This window comes from Diceros bicornis, chromosome 28 (genome assembly GCF_020826845.1).
Source record: "Diceros bicornis minor isolate mBicDic1 chromosome 28, mDicBic1.mat.cur, whole genome shotgun sequence".
NCBI lineage: Eukaryota > Metazoa > Chordata > Mammalia > Perissodactyla > Rhinocerotidae > Diceros > Diceros bicornis.
Window position 1 is genome coordinate 33,018,424 of NC_080767.1, and position 24,754 is coordinate 33,043,177.

The 24,754-nt window shown below is 55.1% G+C and overlaps 1 protein-coding gene across 1 annotated transcript; it reads left to right on the forward strand.

The window, feature by feature from the left end:
* Nucleotides 1-149: 149 nt before the first annotated feature.
* Nucleotides 150-24,754, forward strand: ADGRD2 (adhesion G protein-coupled receptor D2). Its single transcript, XM_058524011.1, is given in 24 exon segments — nt 150-508; nt 866-1,078; nt 1,399-1,715; nt 1,717-2,041; nt 2,463-2,561; nt 2,924-3,009; nt 3,261-3,542; nt 4,282-4,393; nt 5,119-5,253; nt 5,732-5,855; nt 6,296-6,401; nt 13,922-13,925; nt 14,875-15,026; nt 16,237-16,340; nt 16,589-16,691; nt 16,973-17,126; nt 17,636-17,769; nt 17,857-17,972; nt 18,896-19,016; nt 22,160-22,201; nt 22,324-22,368; nt 23,129-23,187; nt 23,509-23,539; nt 24,725-24,754. Coding segments are annotated over 23 exon segments (2,964 nt in total). The 5' UTR covers nt 150-390; the 3' UTR covers nt 23,522-23,539; nt 24,725-24,754.

Consider the following 24,754-nt stretch of genomic DNA (forward strand, 5'->3'; position numbering starts at 1 on the left):
CGCCCCTGCTGGATCCATAATGGCCCCCTGGTGCTACTGCCTCCTCTACCTCCTGGTACCTGAGCTTCTGGCGGGGGAGGGGAGGTGGGGGGTGCAGGGGAGGAGGCCACAGAGACTCAAAGCTGCTAGGGTTCCAAGTGGCCGCCTCACATCATGAGGTCACTGCAAAGGTTATCCCCTGGCACAGACATAGAATAAAGGCATCCACTAGGCGCTGTCCCTTTCACATTCACTCATCAGGTTCCTTATTCCTCGCACGGGGGAAACAGGCTCAGGAGAGTGAAGTGGCCCACCAGGATCACACTCTGGGTGGGACTCGAACCCAGGTCTGACTGCAGAGCCTGCAGCTTCCACTGCACTCCCCAGGAGCACACAGTAGGCATTCAATAAATGCACACATGGGGGTGGGGACCTGACCCAGCCCCCACCTGTCTTCTCTCTCAGATAGGGAGTCTCTCTGGGACCCCTGCCAACTCCCGGGGTGAATCAAGGAGCCCTTGGGTCACAGGTTAGTATGAGGGATCCCCCAGAGAGGCACCCCCTCCCCCAGCTCGGCCAGCCCGTGGTCCACGTGATCTCCGGCTTCCAATGCAAAGGAAGGGAGGAGATGCAATTTGGTTATATATACACCATTATATCAGGCTCTGGGCTGAAAGCTTCCCTCGTGTCCATCTCATTCCTGCCATCACACAGATGACAGAACAGACTCAGCAAGGGGATGGGACCCGCCAGGTCACAAAGCATGGCCAGGTTCAGCCCCATCCACCCTCGAACGACTCCGAGCCCAGTGTCCTTGGTCCTGCCCCCCATAGGGGTCAGATGCCCCACACTGTTCTCCCACACCGTCTGTCTTCTCGCCCTGCAGCTCCGCTGGCCCCGGGAGAGGTGGTGGAGACTGCAGACGCGGTGTGCAGGTTCCCAGGGCGGCGGCTGAGCTGGTGGCAGGCCCAAGAGTCCTGTGAGCAGCGGTTTGGCCACCTGGCACTGGGGCCCCCGGATGGGGTCCTTGCTCCACGGCTGCCCCACCCCATCTGGGTGGGCCAAAGAGAAGCCCCTCTGCGAAGACCCCCGCACAGGCGTGAGTGTGGGCCGGGACCTGGGAAATGAAGGGGAGGGGACGGCCAAGGCTTTGGTGACCTCCAGAGATGGGAGCCCACAGTGACAGTCCTTGCGGATTGAGCCCCGAGGAAATCCCTGTGCCATCTCAGGTTCACTTGTCCTGGACTGCAAGTAGAGGGATGATCCCTGGGCACGGACACCGGAGCCCCATGTCTTCCTTCCCGATGGAGGGAGGCACCCTACAGCCCAGGAGGGGCCCTGCAGCTGCGCCAAAGGGTCGTCACAGGCAGGACGGTGTGCGCAGCTGGGGAAACAGGTCCCGGCCGCGTGTCCCCGCAGGTTGGCGCACTACGGCGGCGCTGATGTTCGGCGAGCCGAGCGCGGAGCGCGCGGCGCGGCTGCGGACGCCCCTGCCGGCGCTGGGGGCGCTGACGGCGTGCGCGCACGTGCAGTGGGACGCCGCTTCGCCCGACACGGCCACGCTCTTCTCCCTCGCCGTGCCCGCGCTGGCCAACGCGCTGCAGCTGCGCGCCTTCGCCGAGCCGGGCGGCGCCGTGCACGCGGCGCTCGTGGTGCGCGGTCACCACGCGCCCTTCCTCGCCGCCTTCCCCGCCGACGGCCGCTGGCACCACGTGTGCGCCACGTGGGAGCAGCGGGGGGGGGCGCTGGGCGCTGTTCGCCGACGGGCAGCGGCGCGCCGGGGCGCGGGGACTGAGCGCGGGCCACCCGGTGCCACCTGGCGGCATCCTCGTGCTGGGCCAGGATCAGGACTCTCTGGGCGGCGGATTCTCGGCGCGTGACGCCTTCAGCGGCAACCTCACCAACTTCCACCTGTGGGCCCGGGCGCTGAGCCCCGCGCAGCTGCACCGCGCACGGGCCTGCGCGCCGCCCCGCGGCGGCCTGCTCTTCCGCTGGGACCCGAGCGCCCTGGACATCACGCTCTCGCTGCTGCCGCCCGTGCGGGTGCGCCTTCTCTGTCCGGGTACGGCCCGCCCCGCCCACTGGCTGCCCGGCCCCACCCCTTTGGCTCAACGCCCCCGCCCCCTGGCTGCCAGACCCCGCCCCGTGGCTTGGCTCAACTCCCCGCCCCTTGGCTCCCGTAAGCTCACATCTGACCTCCGGAGCCAGCCCACCCTTTGCCACTTTGGCCCCGCCCAGTTCTGGCCACGCCCTCTCCAGGCCACGCGTGCTTCGGGCGTCCGCCCAGTCCCAGTAGCATGAGTGGGCTCGACCCCTGGCTGCAGCGCCCCTCTGCCAGGTTAACACGTCGCCCCCAACTCGAGGGCCGTGCGTCCTGGCGCCCCCTCAGGTGTGAAGGTGCCTTTAAGGCCCGAACGGGCGGTGGGTCACGGGGACCGCTGGGGAGCCGGGGTGCGGCCCTGACGCCTCTCCCACCCCATCAGTGCCTTCAGAGGAGTGCCCTACGTGGGACCCAGGACCCCGCACCGAGGGCTCTTTGCTCTGCCTGCAGCCACGGCCCTTCCTCTGCTGCTACCGGACAGGTGTGCCCTGGCTGTGCCCGGGGCTGTGCTGAAGGGGAAGCCGGGTATGGACCAGTGTAGGCAGAGGAGGAGTGAGCAGCTGGCACAGCCTGGGAATTCAGAATCTTCTCGGAGCCTCAGGGCCTCCGCGGAGTCTAGACCACAGGACAGTGGAGCCAGACAGACCTGGGGGTGAATCCCAGCTGTGTCACCTTGGGCAAGTGATTTTGCCATTCTGTGCCTCAGTTTCCCCATCAAAACACCGTGTGTAAGGCTCCAGACACATAGCCATCAATGTGCTCTCCACTGGGCAGCACACGGTGGGTGGGGCACCTCTGGGCAGAGTGTTGCCCAGGACCAGCCTGGCATCTCTTCCTTTGCAGAGACCTATCGGCGGCTGCAGGACACCCGGTCCTGGCCTGGCCAGGATGTTATCGGCCGAGTCAATGCCTTGGCCAAGGCCATCGTGGTGAGGCCCCTCCCAGGGGGCTGGAGAGTCTGGGGGCACCGTGGGTCACCTTCCTGTACCTGAGTTTCCTCACCTGTAAGGGGACACTCACCTAATGTGTCTGCATGAATTTTGGAGCCATTGAGAGCTGGGGGCTTGTGACAAGTTAGACCCGCGCCCACTAAGAAGACCTTGGCGGAGCCCAAGTATGGCCCCTGGGGGGATCCCCTCGTGACAGCCAGACCAGCAGTCAGCAGCTCCTCTGCCCACAGCTCCTCACTGACCCCCTCTCTGAAGCCCACGGAGAACTGTCCCCAGCCGAGGCCTCCAGCTTCCTGGGTATCGTGGAGAGAGTCCTGGCAGAGGAGGCGGCTCCGCCCGGGCCGGCTGCACTGCTGGCAGTTGTGCACTTTCTGAAGAGGGTGACGGCCCTTGGGGCTGGGGAGCCTGAGCCTTTGACGGGGCCCTGGGAGCAGCTGGGACGAGGCGTCATGTCTGTGGCCAGCCTGGTCCTGGAGGAGCAGCTGGCAAGGGCGTGGCTGGCTGTCAGTGAGGTGAGGCTGGCAGGGCTGGGGGGGCAGGGGCCACCAGCTTATTGTGTCAGGACCCATCATCGCTGGGGTTCCCCTCTCCTTCCATCAGGAGAAGCTCCTTTTTTGTCTGTTATATAAATTGAACTTCCATATACAACTGCTCTTGAACAACGTGCTTCTGCAGGTAAAAATTATTAAGAGCCACTAATCAATAAAGGCTTCCCCCGTATCCAAGAATCGGCTGACCACTTTAAGTGGGAGGTCCTCTGTGCTGAGTCTTCCACTGTCTTGTCTGCCAAAACAGCCCAGACACTCTGGAGAACATGAGAGATGCTGTCCAGATGGTGAGAGTGTGGGCAAGGGCCTGGCAGAAGTGGCTCTAGTCATGAGAGTGATCAGCCCGGAGAAGGGAGAGAACAAGGGGTCATGGACGTTGCCTGCAAATCTCTGGGGCTGAAGGAGCAGACATGGTCCCCCTGTGGCCTCAGAGGACAGAAGTGGGACCTGGGCTTGAGGATGGGGTGGGGATGACACAACCCAGGAGGCTGGTTCTGTGGAATGGTTCAGCTGTTCAGGTGGTGAGCTCCCCGTCCTGGGAAGGGTGTAAGCCCACATTTGAGTGGGGATCTGTGGCACCGTGGTAGATGGGGAAAAGCTGGACTCTGAACCTCAGCTTTCTTCCCTGGAGAATGGGGATTGTCACCCCTGCCTTGCCTAGGCAAAGAGTGTGAGAAGGAGCTGAGATGCGGCTTCCTCCCAGGTGGTTGGTGGACCCATGGCCCTGGTGGTGAGTGTGCAGCGCCTGGCTCCTCTGCTGAGCGCCATGCTGACCTCCGAGCGGCCCCAGATGCACATCCAGTACCGCCATGCCGGTGAGCCTGCAGCCACCCGTCCTGCACAGCGGGGCTCTGGGTGGGGTCTGTGCTGACATCTCTTCTCAGCTCTGGTCACTGGGAGCTCTCTCTGCACTCCCACGGATACCCCATTCTGTTTCCTGCCTCTGCCCATGCTGTGCCCTCCATCCAGATTGCCCTTTCTCCCTTGACCTCCCAGCAAACTCCTATATATCCTTCAGAACCCTACTTGAGCATCACTCCTCGAGGAAGGCTTTCCCGGTTTTAGCTCCCTCCTGACAGTCGGTTCCTCCCTCCTCTGTTACCCCAGTGTCTTGAACATATCTCTTGTTGCATTTGTGGTAATTGCATCATTCCCTCTAAGCTCCCTGAGTGCCAGGGCTGTTTCTGAGTCACTTCTGCATCTCGGGGCTGGACCCAAGTACACACTCAGTGAGTGAGTGTAGATTGAATGGGGGAGCACTTACGTTGGGACTTCAGGCAAAACGTGTGTCTTGCAGGCACCCAGGTGGTGGCTCATTGATATTCAGGTCCTGCTCCCCAGTGGCCCCCCTTCTCAGTGACCCCTCCCCCTGGACTTGGAGAAGTCAGATTTACTTGGGCAAGTTGCTGAACCTCTCTGAGCAGGAATAGTGGCCGCCTAGACCTATGTAGGGAGACAGAGAAGCAGACCATGCCAGCTGGGCCAGCTCAGCAGAAAGACCCCCTCCTGAGGTCCAACCACGAGCCCCATCTGATCCCAGGCCTGGAGGTGCGGAGCCTACGCTTGAGGGGGGCCAGCTCAGAGGGCTTCGTGTTCACGATGCCCGGTGGGCGTCCAGACGGGCCCGGCCACATCCACATCCCTGCGGGTGAAGTGAGGCGGCTCCTAGGAAAAGGTGGGTGAGGGGGTGGGGGGCCCTTTGGGGGACTGGGTCAAATGTCACTCTCAGAGGTGCTGGCTCTGCTACTCTGAATAAGTCACCTCATCTTTCAGAGCCTGTTTCTTCGTCTGTAATTGTCACATTAGTACTTCCCTCCTGGGTCGTTATGCGGTGAAAAGCACCCGCTGCGTAGTAGGTGTCCGCTCAGTCTCTTCTGTGGAATCACACACATTTCCTCTTGGTGCCACCCAGGAGGGGAGGATTAGGACAAGAGACAGAGGGCTTTGGAGCTGCCAGGTTAAGCACGTGAACTATGGCTGGTTGGAATTTTGGCTCTGCCTCTTATGAACCATGTGATCTTCCGGAAGTCACTTAACCTCTGTGAACCTCAGTTTCCCTCTCTGTAAGGTGGGCAGAGCATTTCCCTCAGGGCCAACCTGTGGTGCTTGGTCAGTCACCGGGTGGGGTCTTGGTCCCCCTCCTACTCAGCCAGGCCTCTCTGGAGTCACCGTGATCCACAGCTGGTTCAGCTCCAGTGTCTTCCAGCACGCCCTGGGGGGGCCTGGCCTAGAGCCCCAGCCCCATGACAGCTCGGAAGAGGCAAGCAGGATGCAGAGGTGAGTAGGTCCCACCCAGTAGGCTGCTGAGGGCCTGCATCCCCTCCCCAGGGAAGGACAGGCCTCCATCCCCTCCCAGAGCCCCCATTCTGGTGGCAAATCTGCCCTTAGCAGCCCAGGGCCCCTCACCCCTGACACACACACATTTCTGGGTCTGCCAAAGGTATGCTGGTGGGGACATGGCTCAACTCCTGTCTGGGGTCCTGGCTTCAGTGTTGACACTCAGGGAGGGAACTGGGCATATGCAAATTGCCAGCAAGTTCCAGGGTAAGACTGAAATCCAGGTATCCTAATTCCCAGCACAGGACTTTTCCTGATGTTTCTTTGGACACAGAGGGTGTCATCTCCTCCACAGAGGCCTGGATGAGATGACCCCAGCCATGCATGATCTCTCCCCCATAGCCAGCTGGTGCCCTTAAAAGCTCCCCTTCTCCCCACAGGTTCCTAAGCACCCAGGTGGGATCAGCCATCATATCCTCTGAGGTATGGGATGAAACTGGGGAGGTAAACACGGCCGTGACCTTTCACCTGCAACACCAGGCCCAGGTACTAGATGGTGCTTCTGGGAAACAGCCTCTCCAGTACAGTTATCCTGGTTCGCTCTCCCCTCGCCTCCCAATATTTGTTCATTGGACAACTAAGGTCCAAAAATGTTCGAGAAAAATACTCATCCACAAGCCATCTCATTGTCCTCTAGGGAGGGGGAAGGGAAGTAATGTATTACACACATACTTTATGTCAGGTGTCTTAAATAAGCAGTGTTCATTTAGTCCTCCAGCTGCCCATTCCATATAGGCAGAAAGTGAGCTTTGGAGGGGTTCTGTGACTGGCCCCAGCTTGTAAATGGCAGAGCTGGGATTTCATTATAGGTCTTCATGACTCGAAAAACTGGTGGTTCCCATTGGAACATACAGGGGGATGTGCAGAGGCCGGCACTGCAACGTGCTTCAGAAGAATAAAAATAACCTAGATGTCCATCAATAGGGGACTACTTAAAAAGCCATGTAGTGGGACTGGCCCAGTGGCGTAGTGGTTAAGTTCACACAATCAATGTTGGTGGCCCGGGGTTTGCAGGTTCAGATCCTGGGCGTGGACAGACGCACCACTTGTCAAGCCATGCTGTGGCAGCGTCCCATATAAAGTAGAGGAAGACGAGCATAGATGTTAGCCCAGGGCCAATCTTCCTCAGCAAAAAGGGGAAGATTTGCATCGGATGTTAGCTCAGGACAAATCTTCCTCACAAAAAAATAAAAATAAAAAGCCATATAGAGCTACACAAAGGAATAGTCAGCTGAAGTTACATAAGGAATGAGGTATTTTACTATAAACTGACATGGAAAGATCACCAAGGCTTGTTGTTTAATTCATTTTGTGTAATACACAAATTCCTTTTTGCTTTTGAAACTTCAGAACATTTCAAGGAAAGCTAAAGTCTCCCTTGCTCACAACCATCAATCCTGGACACACAGACACACACACACACAACACACACCCCACAGTCTACCAGTCTTTTGTATATCATCCCAAGACTTTTTAAAAATCAATTTGATTGAAGTAGATACAACTACATACACTAAAACATCCGTTTTAAGGACACAACTGGATGGGTTTTGGCCAGTGTGTATACTCATGTACCACTGCCCCAATCAAGATGTAAAACATTCTACCTTCCTGGAAGGCTTCTTCGTGCCCCTTCCGCATCAGTCTTCCCCACTCTGACCTCAGGAAATCACTGATCTGCTTTCTGTGACTGTAGACTATGTCTGTCTTTTCTGAAGTTCCGTATAAATGGAATCCTATAGTCCGTGCTGTGGTCTGGCTTCTTTTGCTCAGGAGGTGCCTTGAGAATCATCCGTGTTGTTTCCTGTTTCAATAGTTCGCTCCTCTTTACTGCTGAGTAGAATTCCATGTATGAATGTACCATGATTTGTTTTTCCATTTACCCGTTGATGGAATTTTGAGTTGTTTCCAGTTTGGGCTATTATGAATAAATCTGCTATGAACACTCATATAAAATCTTTTTGTGGATATACAGTTTCTTTCCATCCAGTAAATACCTAAAAGTGGACTTTCTGGGTTGTATGATAAGTGGTATGTTTAACTTTCTAAGAGACTGTCAAACTGTTTTCCAAAGTGGTTGTACCATCTTACATTCCCACCAGCAGTGGAGGAGAGTTCCGGTTGTTCCACAGCTTTGCCAACACCCTTGTCTGTCTTTTTAATGTCACTCATTATAATGGTTGTGTATTGATATCTCATTGTGGTTCTAAGTTGCAATTCCTTGAAGACTAATGATTTTGAGCATCTTTTTATACACTTACTGCACATTCATATATCTTCCCTTGTTAAATGTATGTTAAATCTTTTCCCCAATTTTTTGTTGTTGTTGTTTTGGTGAGGGAGATTGGCCCTGAGCTAATATCGTGCCCATCTTCCTCTATTTTTGTATGTGGGACGCTGCCACAGCATGGCTTGATGAGCAGTGTGTAGGTACGCGCCCAGGATCCGAACCTGCGAACCCCAGGCTGCCAAAGCGGAATGCGCAAACTTAACCACTACACCACCGGACCAGCCACTCCCCAATTTTTAAAAAATTTAATTCAAAAAATTTTTTGAGAAGAGCCACCAGGTTCTTTTTTTTATGGGAAATGTTCTTTATTCTTTTTTTCCCCCAGATTTACACATTAGCCTGCAATTTGCTTTTCTGATTACTGACATTTCTCCAAGTAACCTGTATAGATCCTCTCTTTATTTACTTACTTACTTATTCTTTTTATCTTTTGACCCCCTCACCCATTTCTCCCATCCCCCACCCACCACCTCTGGCAATCACCAATTTGTTCTCTGTATCTACAAGCTGGTTTTTATTGTTGTTATATATGTTCCACATATAAGAGAGATCATACTGTATTTGTCTTTCTCTGTCTGACTTATTTCACATAGGATAATGCACTCAGGGTCCATCTATGTTGTCTCAAATGGCGAGATTTCATTCTTTTTTATGGCTGAGTAACATTCCATTGTGTGTGTGTATATATATATATACACACCACATTTTCTTTATCCATTCATCCATCGATGGCCACTTAGGTTGTTTCTATATCTTGACTGTTGTAAATAATGCTGCAATGAACATGGGGGTGCAGATATCTTTTCAAGTTAGTGTCTTCATTTCTTTCAGATAAATACCCAGAAGTAGAATTGCTGGATCCTATGGTAGTTCTACTTTTAATTTTTTGAGGAGCCTCCATACTGTTTTCCATAGTGGCTGCACCGATTCACATTCACCAACAGTGCACAAGGGTTCCCTTTTCTTGCCATCCTCACCAACACTTGTTATTTCTTGTCTTCTTGATTATAGCCATTCTAGCATGTGTGAGGTGATCGCTCACTGTGGTTTTGATTGTATTTCCCTGATGATTAGTGGTGTTGAGCACCTTTTCATTTACCTGTTGGCCGTCTATATGTCTTCTTTGGGAAAATGTCTATTCAGATCTTCTGCCCATTTTTTTAATTGGATTGTTTGTTTTTTGCTATTGAGTTGTATGTTCTTTATATATTTTGGATATTAGCCCTTTATCAGAGACATGATTTGCTACTATTTTCTCCCATTCAGTGGGTCGCGCTTTCTTTTTGTCGATGACTTCCTTTGCTGTGCAGATGCTTTTTAGTTTGATGTCCCACTTCTTTATTTTTGCTTTTGTTGCTTTTGCTTTTGGTGTCAGATTCAAAAAATCATTGCCAAGACCTATGTCAAGGAGCTTACTGGGTATGTTTTCTTCCAGGAGTTTTATGGTTTCAGGTTTTAAGTTCAAGTCTTTAATCCATTCTGAGTTCATTTTTGTGTATGGTGTAAGATAGTGGTCCAGTTTCATTCTTTCGCATGTGGCTGTCCAGTTTTCCCAACACTGTTTATTGAAGAGACTGTCATTTCCCCATTGTATATTCTTGGCTCTTTTATTGTAAATTAATTGACCATATATGCGTAGCTTTATTTCTGGGCTCTCTATTCTGTTCCATTGATCCATGTGTCTGCTTTTATGCCAATACCATACTGTTTTGATTACTATAGCTTTGTAATATATTTTGAAATCAGGGAGTGTGATGCCTCCAGCTTTGTTCTTCCCCAATTTTTAAATTATTTGTCTTATTATTGATTTTTAAGAATTCTTTATTTATTTTGGATACAAGTCCTTTGTCAGATATATGTTTTGTGAATAATTTCTCCTAGTCTATGAATTTCCTTTTCATTTTCTTAACAGTATCTTTCTAAGTCTTTAATTGTGATGAAGTCCAATTTATCAATTTTTTTCTTGCGCAGTTCATGCTTTTTGCATCCTATCTAGGAAATCTTTGCCTATCCCAAGGTCACAAAGATATTCTGGAAGAAGTTTATCTTTTAGGTCTATGATTTATTTCAATTTAATTTCTGTGTTTTATGTTGGGTAAGGGTCGAAGTTCATTTTTTTCCATATAGACATCCAGTTTCAACACCATTTTTTGAAAAGATGGTTATTTTTCCCACTGAATTATCTTGTCACCTGTGTTGAAAAATCAATTGTCCATATGTGTGTAAGTCTATTCCTGGGCTCTCTATTCTGTTCCATTGATCTATATGCTAATCCTATACGTCCTGATTAGTGTATCTGGATGATAAGTCTTGAAATCAAGTTGTGTAAGTCGTCCAACTTTGTTCTTTTTCAAAATTTGTTTGGCTGTCCTACGTTCTTTGCATTGCCATATAAATTTTAGAATCAGCTTGTGAATGTCTACGGAAAAACCTGCTGGGATTTGAATTGGGATTGCACTGAATCACCCAAATTGAAATAAGATGATAAACTGGCATCTTAAAAATGAGTCGTCCAATCCATGATCAAGGTATATCCTTCTGTTTCTTTAGGTTTTCTTGACTTTCTCTCAGCAGTGACATGTAGTTTTCAGTGTATAGGTCTTATATTTCGTTAGATATATCCCTAAGTATTCCATAGTTTTGGATGTTATTATAAATGATATTGTTTTCTTAATTCAGTTTTAAATTGTTCATTACTAGTATATAGTAATACGATTGATTTTTATATAATGACATTGAATCCTGCAACCTTCCTAAACTCACTCAGTATTTCCAATAGCTATCTTACCGAGTCCTTAGGATTTCCTACGTGCCGGTCATGTTATCTGCAAATGAAGACAGTTTTGTTTTCTCCTTTCCAATCCAAGTCTTCTTTTCTTTTTCCTTGCTTGGTGCAGTGGCTAGGACATCTAGTTCAGTGTTGAATAGGAGTGGGGAGACCAGACATCTTTGTCTTGTTCCCCACCTTAGGGGGAAAGCTTTCTGTCTTTCATCATTAAGTGTGATGTCAGCTGTGGGTTTTTCATAGCTGCCTCTTATCAGATTCAGTTCCCTTCTCTTCCTGCTTTGCTGAGAATTTTTATCATGAATGTCCGTTGAATTTTGCCAAATACTTCCTCCACATTGATATGATCATATGGTTTTCTCTTTTATTCTGTTTATATAGTAAATTGCATTGATTGATTTTCAAATATTAAACCAATGTTGGATTCCTGGGATAAACCCCACTTGGTTTTGGTGATTATCCTTTGTATATGTTGCTGGATTCAATTTGCTAATATTTGTTAAGGGTTTTTGTGTTTATGTTCATGAATAACGTGTTCTGTAGTTTTCTTTTTTTTTTTTAAGATTTTTATTTATTTATTTTATTTCCCAAAGCCCCAGTACATAGCTGTATGTCATAGCTGCACATCCTTCTAGTTGCTGTATGTGGGACGTGGCCTCAGCATGGCTGGAGAAGCAGCGCATCGGTGCGTGCCTGGGATCCGAACCTGGGCCGCCAGCAGCGGAGCGCGTGCACTTAACTGCTAAGCCACGGGGCCGGCCCTGTAGTTTTCTTACACTGTCTTCCTCTGGTTTTGGTGTCAGATGAATGCTGGCCTCAGAAAATGAGTTGGGAAGTGTTGTCTCCTCCTCTGTTTCCTGAAAGAGTTTTGCAGGATTGATATTATTTCTTCCTTAAATATTTGACAGGCCAGCGAAGACCAGCGAAGTCTTTCGGGCCTGGTGTTTTCTTTGTGGGAAGATTTTAAAGTATAAGTTCTATTTCTTTAATTGGTATGGGGTTATTTGGGTATTTTATTTCTTCTCAAGATGGTTTTGGTAATTTTTACCTTTCAAGGAATTTGTCCATTTTATCCAGGTTGTCAAATTTCTAGCATAAAGTTGTTTATAATATTCACTTTAAAAAATTATCCTTGTAACATCTGTTGGATCTGTAGTGATGTCCGCCTTTTCATTCTTTTTTTTTTTTTGTGAGGAAGATCAGCCCTGAGCTAACATCCATGCTAATCCTCCTCTTTTTGCTGAGGAAGACCGGCTCTGAGCTAACATCTATTGCCAATCCTCCTCCTTTTTGTCCCCCAAAGCCCCAGTAGATTGTTGTATGTCATAGTTGCACATCCTTCTAGTTGCTGTATGTGGGACGCGGCCTCAGCGTGGCCGGAGAAGTGGTGCGTCGGTGCGCACCCGGGATCTTAACCTGGGCCACCAGTAGTGGAGCGCGTGCACTTAACCGCTAAGCCACAGGGCCGGCCCCGCCTTTTCATTCTTGATCCGTCTAGCTAGTTTACCAATTTTTTTTATATTTTTAAAGAACTAACTTTTGAGGTTATATTTATATATTAATTATATGATTTTAAATACATTAAAACAAAAAATAGAAAGTAATGGATTGCTCATTGTGGCAAATTGGGAAAATGCAGAAAAGGATAAAGAAGACAAAATCCTATGACCCAGAGATGGCTGCTGTGACATTTTGGTGTATTTCCCTTCAGCCTTGTTCTGGGTACATAACACTATATATATTTTTTCCTTTTGCAAAATGAAAACCCTTGCTCTATCAGCTGAGCCCTGTGAACATGTGTGTTCTTCGTTTTCCCTGCAGGCGTTTTCTGCATTGTCTCAGTCACAGATGTCCTTCTGCCACCCGTGTCCTTTCTCACTGGCTGCTTGATCCTAGCAGGCATCGGCCTTGACTGCAGCCAAGTCCAGAACCTCCACCCTCGCAGGGGATGGTCCAAAATGAATGTGACCCCCTCCCAGTCATGCATCCAGAGAATCTGCAGGGTTTTTTCTATTACAATTAACCCTGCCTCACCCTGTGAAAAGCCTCCCTCATAATACATTTTGATTCTGCTGACTATTTCTTGGGGATATACGGCCAGGTAGAGGGCTACTGGACACAGGCAGTTTTGTGACTTTTGAGTGTACGGCTACATTTATATTTCAGTTTGTAGCACTTGAAAGTGCTACCAGTGGCGTAATAATCATCCATCTTAAAAGCGAACACAGATTTTCTTTGTGTTCCCAGCACCTAACGTAGTACCTGAGATCCAGGAAAAATATCTTGAATGAATGAATCCACGGGATGTTAATTTGGTCAACCCAAGAAATATGTTCTCAGGAGGCACCGTCACGGAGCCGTGGAAAGAGCATGGAGCTGACCCAGTCTCAAGCCTATGCTGTGTGATCTGGAGCAGATTAATTCCCCTCTCTGAGGCTCAGTTTCCTCATCTGAAATTACGTGAATTTATACCCGTCTCCTAGGTTGCTATGAAGATCAGCCACAGCAAAGGACATGAGGGGCCTGACACAAGGTGTCATATTTAGTGAGGTGACATTGCCGTTACCTTCCCAGTCAGGACTCACAGCCCAACTCCTGAGCTCGAGCTGCCTTCCCTACGGGACTGGGGCAGGTACCACTGGCCGCTGCTGTCTCCTCACTGCTTAATGACATCTTATGAAATCTGTATGGTTGTCGTTGTTTAACCGTTGTTAAGTTAGCTGTGTGTTTGATTCCAGGCCTTTCGTGCGTGTGTTTTCACGATTAATAGACCTGGTTTGTTTTTTTTTTTGACATAGTTGGGTTCATGCTCTGCATAACGATGTGCAGCTTTTTTCTTTACGGAACAACCCATGGCGGAGCTCTTTCCCGTCGGTAGACAGAGACCTGTCTGTCCGTCTCACCAGGTGCAGGGCATCCCGAGGATGGAAGAGTCGTGTTGGTTTAACCGCCCTGGAGGGTGGACATCTAGCTGGCTCCTACTATTTCCGTATTAAACATAAGGCTAGCAGAACAGTCCACTCGCCTCCCCTCCCTCTGCCTCCCCACTGGCGTGTTCTCCAGCCCCTTCACCCAACACCCGTGCTAGGCAACCCCTGGTCCCTCAAACACAGGAGGCCTCGGCGTCCCCCTGCATCCTTCTGGTCTCTCGCTGTCCTTTCCCACACAAGCTCACACACCTGCCCTGTCCCTCTTTCCTGCCCCTAGGCCTTCCGTCAGAAGCTGGTGGAGCCTGTCTGTGCTTTCTGGAACTTCAGCATCAGGTGAGTTTCCATTTCCAAGTTCTTTAAATAAGGCAATTTGGTTTTTTTCAAGACATGCATTCTGCTTGAGGATGAGGCAGGACTTGGGTGTGTTTTTGGCTTCCATTCACCAATAGCCTTGCGGGGGTGGCTCCAGGCCCCACCCAGCTCCAGGACAAGCTGAGGCAGGAGAATCTGTTACCCAGGAGGTAGTGAGCTCCCCGTCATGGGAAGTATGTGAGCTCACTCTGTGGGGTGTCTAGGAAGAGACTCATCTGTGAAATGGGCGTTAGACTTGATATATCCAAGGCCAGGGCCCGAGGGCATTTGAAGAGGCAGAGGAAGGTTCAGGGATTAGCCCAGCTCCCTACCCTGGATCTTCAACTGAACGTCAATCGCTGTTGCTTAGTAATTAATGCAGTTAATCAGTGGTCATCACTGGTATTAGCCCCATCCTCCTGCCATCCCTGAGAGTGTTAAGTACATTTTACAGATAGGAAACTGAGGCCCAGGGAGGGGCAGAGACTTGCCCAAGGTCACGCAGCTGGTTAGAGGCAGGGCAGTGATGGACCCCAAGCTTTGGAGAGAGGCTTTCCCCTGCTTGCCACCTGCGCCCACCCCCATGTCCAGCCATCTCAAGAGCCCTTCTTTGCCCCACCCACCCCAGCCCAGACTCAGGGGGCTCCTGGGCCACTGCTGGCTGCTCCGTGGCCGCCCTGTACCAGGACTCTACCGCCTGCTTCTGCAACCACAGCACCAACTTTGCCGTCCTGTTGCAGGTGTATGACGTCCAGGTGAGTGCCTGGGTGGGGGATGATGTCAGAACCAATCGTAAAGGGTGAACAGGAGTCGAGCAGAAAGGCGGAGGGAAGGCATTCCAAGCAGAGGGCCAGTCTGTGCACAGGCAAGGAGGCTAGAAACGGCATGGCCGATTTGTCACGTGCTCGACTTTGGTGTGTCTCAGCTCCCAGTGCAAGGCCCAGGAGAGGGGGAGGCAGGGGGCAAGGTGGGTACGGGTCAGATCACACTGGGATCAGGAGGCTGTCGCCACAGGGCAGGAGTTAGATTTGCCACGAGGGAGCCCTCTGGTGCCCAGTTTGAGGCTGGTAAAGAAAGAGCAGCAAGGGGGCTGCGGGCCTGGCCTAGGCAGAAGGAAGGGGCCCTGGACCAGGGGACAGTGGGGAGACGAGGAGACTGGACCCAGAGAGGAAGAGGGAGATGGTCCAGGATAAAGGCCTGGACAACTGGGGGATGAGGGACTTGTCTCCAGGGGGCACGGGTTTGGGTGGGCCCCGGATCTGAGGGGCTTAGAGTCTGTGGGTCTCATGTTTGGGGCAGGAGGGCTCTTGGCTGGAGATGAAGAGCCAGTAGGTCAAGCCATGGCCGAGACGAGGTTGGAAGTAAGAGGAGATGTGACCAACAGAGGCCCCTGAGAGGCCCCAGCATCTACAGACTGGGGGGAAAGCCAGATTCCAGGAGGAGACCAGGAGAGGTGGGCTCGGGGGCCAGAAAGGGACTCTGAGTGGTCACTTGCTAAGAGGTTGAGTGAGACGAGGCCTGAGCCTCAGGGGTGCCGGGGTCACTTGGCATGCTGCGGGGCACTAGAGAAACACGCTGTCAAACACACGTTTCCTGTAGAAACAGAGCATGGACATTTTTGCTTGTCGTGAACAGTCCATGAAGGCTCCGTGGTCCCCCTCCCTCCTTGACCCTCTCCCCATGGATGTGTCGGTTGTTTCCAATCTGGTACTCTTAGTAGCTGTTGAATCAGTGAAAACTGGGCTGATGGGCCAGTTTAGGGACAGCCAGCAGGAGAGGATATGCAAACACTCGCTTACTAAGTGCCTACTGTGTGCAGGCCTGGCTCAGCTGGTGTGTTGCCATCCCTGCTCCACTGCAGAGGAGAAGGCTTGGGGAGACTTGCTGAGTGGGTGTGGGGCTGGTCTGGGCCGGTCAGGGTGGTGACAGGGTTACTATACTCCTGGGTCTCTGTCCCTCCCACAGAGAGGCCCCGAGGAGGAGTCACTGCTGAGGACGCTCTCCTTCGTGGGCTGTGGTGTGTCCTTCTGCGCCCTCGCCACCACCTTCTTGCTCTTCCTGGCAGCCAGGTGAGGCGAGCTCACCACAGCGGCCTGGCACCCTGGGCGCAGCCTGCCCCTTGTGGGCCTCCTCAATTAGCGTCCCTCCTTGATCCCAGCAGACCCTGGTCCGGGGCCTCCCCTAGGGCTGTGGGCCCCCTGTGGGGCTGCCCTCTCTGCCTTTACTAGCCTGGACATGAAGACCGCGTGGGTAGGAGCTGATAGAGAGTGGGGGCTCGCGGTGGTGTCCCTGTTAACTGGCTCTGCTCCCTGTCCAGGGTCCCCAAGTCGGAGCGAGCCACAGTCCACAAGAACCTCACGTTCTCCCTGGCCTCCGCCGAGGGCTTCCTCATGGCCAGTGAGTGGGCAAAGGACAACAAGGTGGGTGGCCAGTGGGTGAGCTTGTGGGCTCAGGGGGCCCCGGAAAGCACCTTCAGCCTTTTCTGGGCTGGCCCCCTCCCATCTTCACTTGGCTCCATTTTCCAGGAGGAGCAACGCCCAGAAGGGAAAAGCCCAGAATGTTGGGGCTGGGCCCAGGGCGCTACCTGGAGTCCTGACCCACTGAGACCTCTGTAGGTTGGCAATGCCAGGCCTGGGCATGGGACCCAGGGCGGGGCTACAGCCATGGCTGGCCTCAGTGGGGATCCCCCTCCCGCCCACAGGTGGCATGTGTGGCCGTCACGGCTGCGATGCATCTCCTCTTTTTGGTCGCATTCTCCTGGATGTTGGTGGAGGGACTGCTGCTGTGGAGCAAGGTGGTGGCTGTGAGCACGCGCCCCGGCCCCAGGATGACGCTCTACTACGCCGCCGGCTGGGGTGAGGCCCCTCAGCTCCCCGCTCCTGCTCTGTTCTCCTCAACTCTGTCCTGCACAGCCTCCATTGCCGCCCAACACCGCCCTACACCCAACCCCATCTGGAGCCCGGCACACGCCTCTGACACGAGCTCAATTTCCTCAGCGCTGTCAACCTCCAGCGTTACACAGTCCCAATTCTTCTTAATCCTGCTCCACGTCGACTACTTCACCTCCCCACTTCCAGCGCTGTCTCTCTGATCTGTGACCGCCACCCCCACGCCAGTCACCAACCTCCATCTCCATGGGTTACCAACCCTGAGCCCTCAACTCAATGCCAGCTCTTCCACTCCCCAACTACTCAGGCCTCCAACGCCACCCCAAAAGTACCAGGCCCACCCAACCCCGCTCCCCAGATCTCCCAATGCCGCCAGTACACCTGCTGCTACAGGATAGCTGAAATTCTAGGGGAACTGGGTCCTGAAGAGGACAGAATGGGTGGCATGGTCCTGAGGTCACTTTTTCTTCCCCTAGGCATGCCTGTGGCCATCGTGGCCGTCACCCTGGCCATGTCCCCCCATGACTACGTGGCCCCTGGGCACTGCTGGCTCAATGTGCATACAGACACCATCTGGGCCTTTGTGGGGCCCGTGCTCTTCGTGCTGACTGTGAGCGGGGAGGCCTGGGGGCCTGGAGGGGAGGGATGTGTCAGGGGCTGGGGGAAGCCCTTTCACCCACTGACACCAGGTCTCCAGGCCAACACCTGCATCCTGGCCCGTGTGGTGATGGTCACCGTGTCCAGTGCCCGCCGCCGTGCCCGCATGCTGAGCCCACAGCCCTGCCTGCAGCAGCAGATCAGGATCCAGATATGGTGAGGCCCCAGACTCGGGGAGTCAGGAAGAAGTGGGGGAGCCAGGTGTGAGGCTCATTGGGTGTGAGCATGTGTGAGTCCACAGTGGGTGTGTGTGGCCACATGTGCTCACAGGTGTAAGGCTGTAGATGAGCATGTGTGCACGTGTCCCTGCTTTTGTGTGCATGCATGCTCATGCATATGGACGTATGTGAGTATGTGCCCACTCATGTCATGAGTGGGGATGGTAATTGATCCTGTGTGTATATGGGGGACAGGGTATAGACACGAGCCACTGTCCTGGGGGCTCACCGTCTGCAGAAGGTACTGATGGCCTGGTAGGGACAAGGAAGGGGAGACCCTCAAATCAGGCGGTCCCCAGAAGTTCAGGTTCAGGATGAGGATCTAGGTCCCTTTCCCTGCCAAGAATCCCCATCGCTCTCCAGGGCCCTACCCTACTAGAGGGGGCACACCTCAGCCTTCTTCCAGAAGCTCTGCCTCCTCTCTGGCCTTCCTCTTCCCCACCCATCCTCTGCCAAGGGCAGGATGGCCCAGTCAGTGGGTCCCTGAAAAGCCAAGGAGCCCCAGGAGTCTTTGAGAAGGGGGAAGAGGAAGCCCTTCCTGACTCCATGACCCCTGGACTCGCTGCCCAGGCCTCAGCCCTGCCTCTGGGCAGTTGCCATCCCTTCCTTTGAGCCAGGTTTGGGACTGGGACCCCATCATCTCCCCAAGGCCACAACCCCTACTTCATGCCACTTCTGGGTCTTTGAGAAGGGGCAGCCATGTCCAGCTGAAGGTTCTAGCTGCACCTAAGTCCTGAGCCGTGGTCCCTGCTGCAGCTCCAGTCCCTCTCTAGGTATTTCCCAGGGGCTTCCCCCAACCCCTTGGCCTGCGGGGAGCCCCCAGGCCGCCGGAGCTCCCTCAGCCCGCCTGCTCTCTCGCAGGGCCACCGTGAAGCCCGTGCTGGTCCTGCTGCCCGTCCTGGGCCTGACCTGGCTGGTCGGTGTGCTGGTGCCCCTCAGCCCAGCCTGGGCCTACGCTGCCGTGGGCCTCAATTCCTTCCAGGTACCTCCGGGCCCTGGGCCGTCTGGGACTGGGGCTGTGATGGGCACTAGAACTCAGACATTGGGGACATTATCGAGAGGAGGGAGGGTGAGGGTGAGAGTGGGAACAAAACCTCGAATCAAAGACCAGGACACAGGAGATTGTGTGGCCCACTTGACAGCTGAGGAAGCTGGGGCCCAGAAAGGGGACTGTTAAGATCCTCACGCCCTGACACTGAAGGATATGGCAGAGGTTCAGCCCCCCGGCCCGTGCAGAGCCACTGCAGGCCTGGGCGGGAGGTGGGGATGGGCTGCAGGGCACCAGTGACCTCTCCCCTTGGGGCCTGTGGGGGGCCTCCTGGGGGCAGCACGAGCTGCTCCGCTGGTGAGGACAGCAGGTCAGGAGAGGGCTTGGTCAGGAGGACAAGGCTTGACCCCAGAAATGAAGCAGCAGCGGTGGGACTGCGGGAGCCCTCCTCTGTGCCCGTCGGGCCTGTGTCCTGGAGCCGCAGAGAGGGGTCAGACTAGTCCCTGTCCTCGGGGGTCTGCAGACCTGTGGGGGACCCGGACATGGACAGACAGCCACAGCCAGGGGGCTGAGTGCGGGGAGGGAGGGAGGTCCAAGGAGGGCCGTCCCTGCCCCCGCCCTGCCCCTCGGGCTCCCTTGCCCCCCAGCACCTCTTCCCGTCATCTGCACCACTACCCCCAGCTCTCCCGGCCCAGGTCCCTCTCAGGGCTGAGAAGTGGGGTGAGCCAGGATGGACAAAGACAAGCTCAGGAAATCAGGTGCAAACTGTCCAGCGTCCATGTGTCCTGGGCCAGGCTCATATCTGTATCTGCGAGCAGCCTTGCAAATGGGGAAACTGAGACCCCACGAAGTCACTTGCCCAAGGCTGCACAGCAGGAGGGAGCAGCGCCGGGGCCCGGGTCCAGGGTCTGTGTTCTCGGCCATCGGGTTGTACAGCCTTGACCGCAGAGGGGCCTGGCTTGTTCCTGGGAGAGCTGCCGAGGCTGGAGGGGGCTGGGGTGGGGAGGGCGCCCTGAGCCAGTTATTCATGCAGCTGTGCAATATGTATTGAATGCCCACTCTGTGTCGGGCTCTGGGGACACAGCAGCAAAGGAGGCTGCAAAATGCCCTGTTGTCGTGGAGCTGCCGTGAGTGGGGAGGCAGACCGACGACCGAGAGAGGGAGAGAGGTGTTAGGGGAGGGATGAGGCACGGAGCGGGGAGGGGTGTGGAGGGTGTTGACCGCCAGGGTCCTGGCCCATGTTGTCTTCTCCCTCGGGCCTTGGGGACTTGCCACCCTCTGCCAGGTGGGCATGGGAATGGACAGAGGAAAGAAAGGGACACTGCTGGGAGGATGGAGGTCGGCTCCAGAGAGGGACCCGGAAAATGAAGAACTAGGGTTCCAGCACTGTTCCCAAAGAAGCCCAGCTCCCAGGGACCTGTCTGAGCCCAAGCAGTAAGCGACAGGGGGTGGCACTGCGCCCCCTTCCCTGACACGGACAAGCCCTCTTCCAAGCCCCACACTCCCAGAGCTCCGTGGGTTCCAATTCCAGCTCTGCCCCCAGCCGTGTGACACAGTGGAGGGCAGCAGCATCCTGTTGCCATGGCGATGGCTCCAGCTCCATCCCTGCCTGTGGCCCTCAGGTGGGCAGAGCTGCAGCGGTGGAGGCAGTGCCGCGGTCCCGCCTTCCTTGTCTCCCTCCTTCCTTCCGCCCCTTCTCGTCCTTGCCTCTCTCGGTGTCTCATTTCTTTGTCTCTGTCTCTGAATTCTCCCTGAGATGCTGTCTCTGTCTCTCAGGATCTCTCTGTCACAGTCCGCTCTCCCTGTCTCCCTCTCCTCTGGCATGGATCCCACCCTGCTCTTTCTGTGACTGTCTCTGTCGCCCCTTCTGTTGATCTCTGAGCCCGTGTCCTTGTCTCTTCCCCTGCCTCTCCATCTCTCTGCGTGTGACCTCTCTTCCCTGCTCTGGGGCAGCCCCAGACCTTCCTTGTGAAGGCCTCCTGCCAAAAGGAGGGAGAGGCTGCCTTATGGGGGTCAGAAGGCATGAGACCTGGGCCCCCTCTGACGTTCCTGTGATCGTCACGGGCAGGTCCCCAAGTTAGGCTCAGAGCCGCGTTCTCTGGGTTCCTCCCGGCTGTGTCCCCTCCCAGGCCTGGCCCTTCCCCCTCCTCTCTCTTCCGCCATACCTGTGGTCTCTCCGCCATAGCTGTGGTCTCTCCGCCACACCTGTGGTCTCTCCCTGTCTTTCTCTCCCCGCCCCACCTCCAGCCCCATCCCTCTCTGTCTCGGACATATGCTGGGCAGGCCCTGCCCTCAGGACAGCCCTCTCTCCCTGCCCAGTGTGACTGGGGAGCTGCCTGGGGCTGGAGGGACTGACATCGGCCCAGCCTCATTCACTCTTTGGAGTGACTTGTTTCCTTCTGGACCCTGTGCCAGGTTTGTGGTAGAAGAGCAGGGCCTCACTTCTGTAACCAGCTGTAGCTCATGCTTCCCCTGGCTGAGAGTCTGGTTGGGAGGCCTAGACGAGTTGAAACAGGCCTCAGTTTCTACATCTGTATAAAGGGGATCTTATTCTCCACCTCCTGGGATCATGGTGGGTTCAACTGAGATGGTGTTTGCAAAGGGCAGACACAATCCTTGGCACACGCCGGGAGCGCCGTGAACGTGAGCTCATTGGTTTCATTCAGTCATTCAGCACTTACTCCCCAGCGCCAACCCTGTGCCCGTGCTGGGCTGCATGCTGGAGAATATGGACGTGCACAGGATCAAAGATTCTCCCTTGCAGGTCTCGGCCTGAGGGAGAGACAGACACCGAAAGCACAGAACCAACCACAGCATGCAGGGCTGGGGGCTGTGGCATGGAGGGATAGAGGGTAGAGAGGCTGCCTGGTGGTTAGAGACTAAAGTTTCCTCCCCACTGGAGGGTTCGAGTGGAGCAAGCCCCCTCCTGGTTCTCTCTGCCATAGAATGCGACAGCTGCCCCCTCCCCAGTGCAGGAGCGGGGACAGGGCAGGGTTTGTGTTCATCAGCCTGTCTCCGAATGTCTCTGGGTATCTCTGGGTGTGTCTTTGCTATGGCGCCAGGCCAGGCGGCGGGGGTCGGGGGACTGCAGGGCCTCCCAGGCAGTGAGCCCACCAGCCCATTGGGTCTGTCCCCAGGGGCCGTACATCTTCCTGGTCTATGCTGCCTACAATGGGGAGGTGAGTGGGGGAACATCGGTGGCTGGGGGGTGGAGGTGGGCGGGGCTTGCCTACAGGGGGCTCCTCAGCCTCGCGGAGGTCAGGGGAGGGGCCCAGGCCTGACCCCAACGCCCATCCCCCAGGTACGGAACGCCCTGCAAAGAATGACGGAGAAGAAGGCAGCTGAGGCGTTCACGGTGCAGGCAGGTGGGGTGCCGAGGGGCAGCAGGTCCCACCCACGGCCGGGTTGGAGCGCTAACGCCCTCTCCTTTCAGGCCTGGGAATCCCACCCTCAGCCCTCAGGTCCCTGGGAGGTAGCTCAGGACCACCCCATAGCCTTGGCTCCACCCCGAAAACACCTGGCTCTCAGAGGTAAGGCCACAACACCCTCTGGTTCCAGTGCTACCCAGTGCCTCAGTTTCCCCAGAGAGCTGGGAGGGCAACAGCAGATCCTATTAGCCCATCTGAAAGATAAGGAGACTGAGGCTCAGGAAATTCTGCAACCATGGGCCTGGCAGATGGCTTAGAAATGGCTCGGTTCCTCTCACCACCGCCCCCAGGGAACAGGGGCCCCTGGTGCCCAGCCCTGAGGCGAGGCTTGCCCAGGGTCACCTTCCTTGGATCTCCATGCAGAGGGAGTTTGGAGGGTTCTCAAAGGCGGGTGGGTGGATGAGGTTCAGGGCCCTGAGAGGAACATGAGTTGAATGACTTCAAGGCCAGGCCAGGGCTTCCAATCCCACCTCCTAGTTCATCTGCTGTGGGCTCTTGAGCAAGTTACCTTCCCTCTCTGGGCCTTAGTTTTCTCATCACCAGCTTGTGGGATAGCTCACTGAGTGGATTATTAGGGTCTTTGATATGAGGTGCCCGCCCAGGTAGGGGAGCAGAGAGCGGGCTTCCTGCCTCAGCCTCCTGAAAGTTCATCTACTCCAGCGATTTTCCCCCCACTAGGGACCCGAAGCCCCAGAATCCCCACAACCTTCTCCACCATTGCAGACCCCGAGAGATCGGTGAGGCGGGGACAGGGGTGGAAGGGGTGGCAGGGCTCTGCAGAGGGGCTAGCAAGTGTGAACAACAGGGTTGGGAAACCACAGGGACTCGGCTGCAGCTGGGGTGGGGGCTTCCCTTGGGGATCCAGGCACCCCGTTCCTCAGTGACCAGGCTGAAGGGTGCTGGGAGCAGCTGGGAGCTGCGGACTGCATGCTGGCAGAACCTGGATGCCAAGGCCACTGGGGGTGAGAGAGTCATCACCAAGGTAGCGGGGGCCCCCCAGGGCCAGGGGGAGCGGCAGGAGTGGGGCCCAGCCCCTCATGGACCTCCTCTGTCCCCAGGCCGTGGAGCTGACAGCGTTCAAGGCTTCAGGTAGAGCTCCTCCCTCAGGAGCGTCCCCCTTCCCCCTTGGCGCCTGGACATGCCCCCCCCCAGCCCCACTGAACCAGAATGGAGGCCATCTGAGAGCAGCCACCCCCGCCCCGCTGCAAGTGAAGGGGCCTGTCCATCGCTCTGCTCCTTATTGGTGCCTGCAAGTCCTCCGTTAGCGCACTGGGGGCTCCAACAGTGGAAATGCCGCATCCCTTGGGAAAGAGTTTCCTAGGGAACAAGTCTGGGACCCCTTCCCAGAGCCAGCGCTGCCCGGAGGGCAGTGAGCAAGCAGCCCGCCTCCCTCTGTGCCCCCACTCTCTCTGGGCCCCCAAGCCCAGCCTCCCAGCCTCACCCCCTCTCGGGGCCCCTGGTGATCTGAGGGGCCTTCCAAACCTGGTGAGGAGCAAGTGCTTTCCTCCAATGCCTCAGTTTCTCCAGCTGGACAGCTGATGGAGGCATGAAGGGGGGCCTGTGGGCCACAGGGCAAGGCTGGAGCCACCCCACACCCTGCTCAAGGAGGGGACAGAGCCTGGGAGCCCAGCCTGGCCCCAGGGGAGCAGTGGGAGCTCACTCTCTGACAGCCTCTCTACGACTGAGTTCCCAGTCTTAAACCAGAGACCACCCTAGGAGGGGTGGGCTCAGCATTGCCCCCCCACCAAACCACGTGATTCTTTCCAGCCTGTTTCTGGAGCCCTTCCTGGGGCTGGGCTGTGTGATACACACCAGGGATTAGCTGACTCCTTTAATCTGGCAACCCGGGGACATGGAGGTGCTGTCATCCTCCATCGTGCAGCTGAGGAAGCTGGGGCACAGAGGGGAGCCGTCACTAGCCAGGGTCAGTGGCGGAGCTGGGGTCAGGCTCCCACCCCCGTAGATGGGGACACTGAGATGCAGCGGTAGGCACGTGGGTCTAAGCGTGGGCACATTTGCATCCAGGTCTGTGTGACCCCAGGGTCCCAGCCGGCCTCCACCCCTGGCTGGTGTCTCAGGCCCTTGGAGTCGCAGCGTCTCTTTCTGCAAAATGGGCTGGAGGCGCCCCCTGCAGGCCTGATGGGGGTGCGCAGCGCCCAGCCCGCGGGACGCGTCCCCAGAGACCTGAGCTGCCCCCTCCACTCCCCCTCCCCCCCCACGGCTCCCCCCAATCCTCTAGTTACCCCCCCACACCCCCACTCCCCACCCCCGCAGCGGCAACGCCTCGGTGGGAACAAGAGCGGC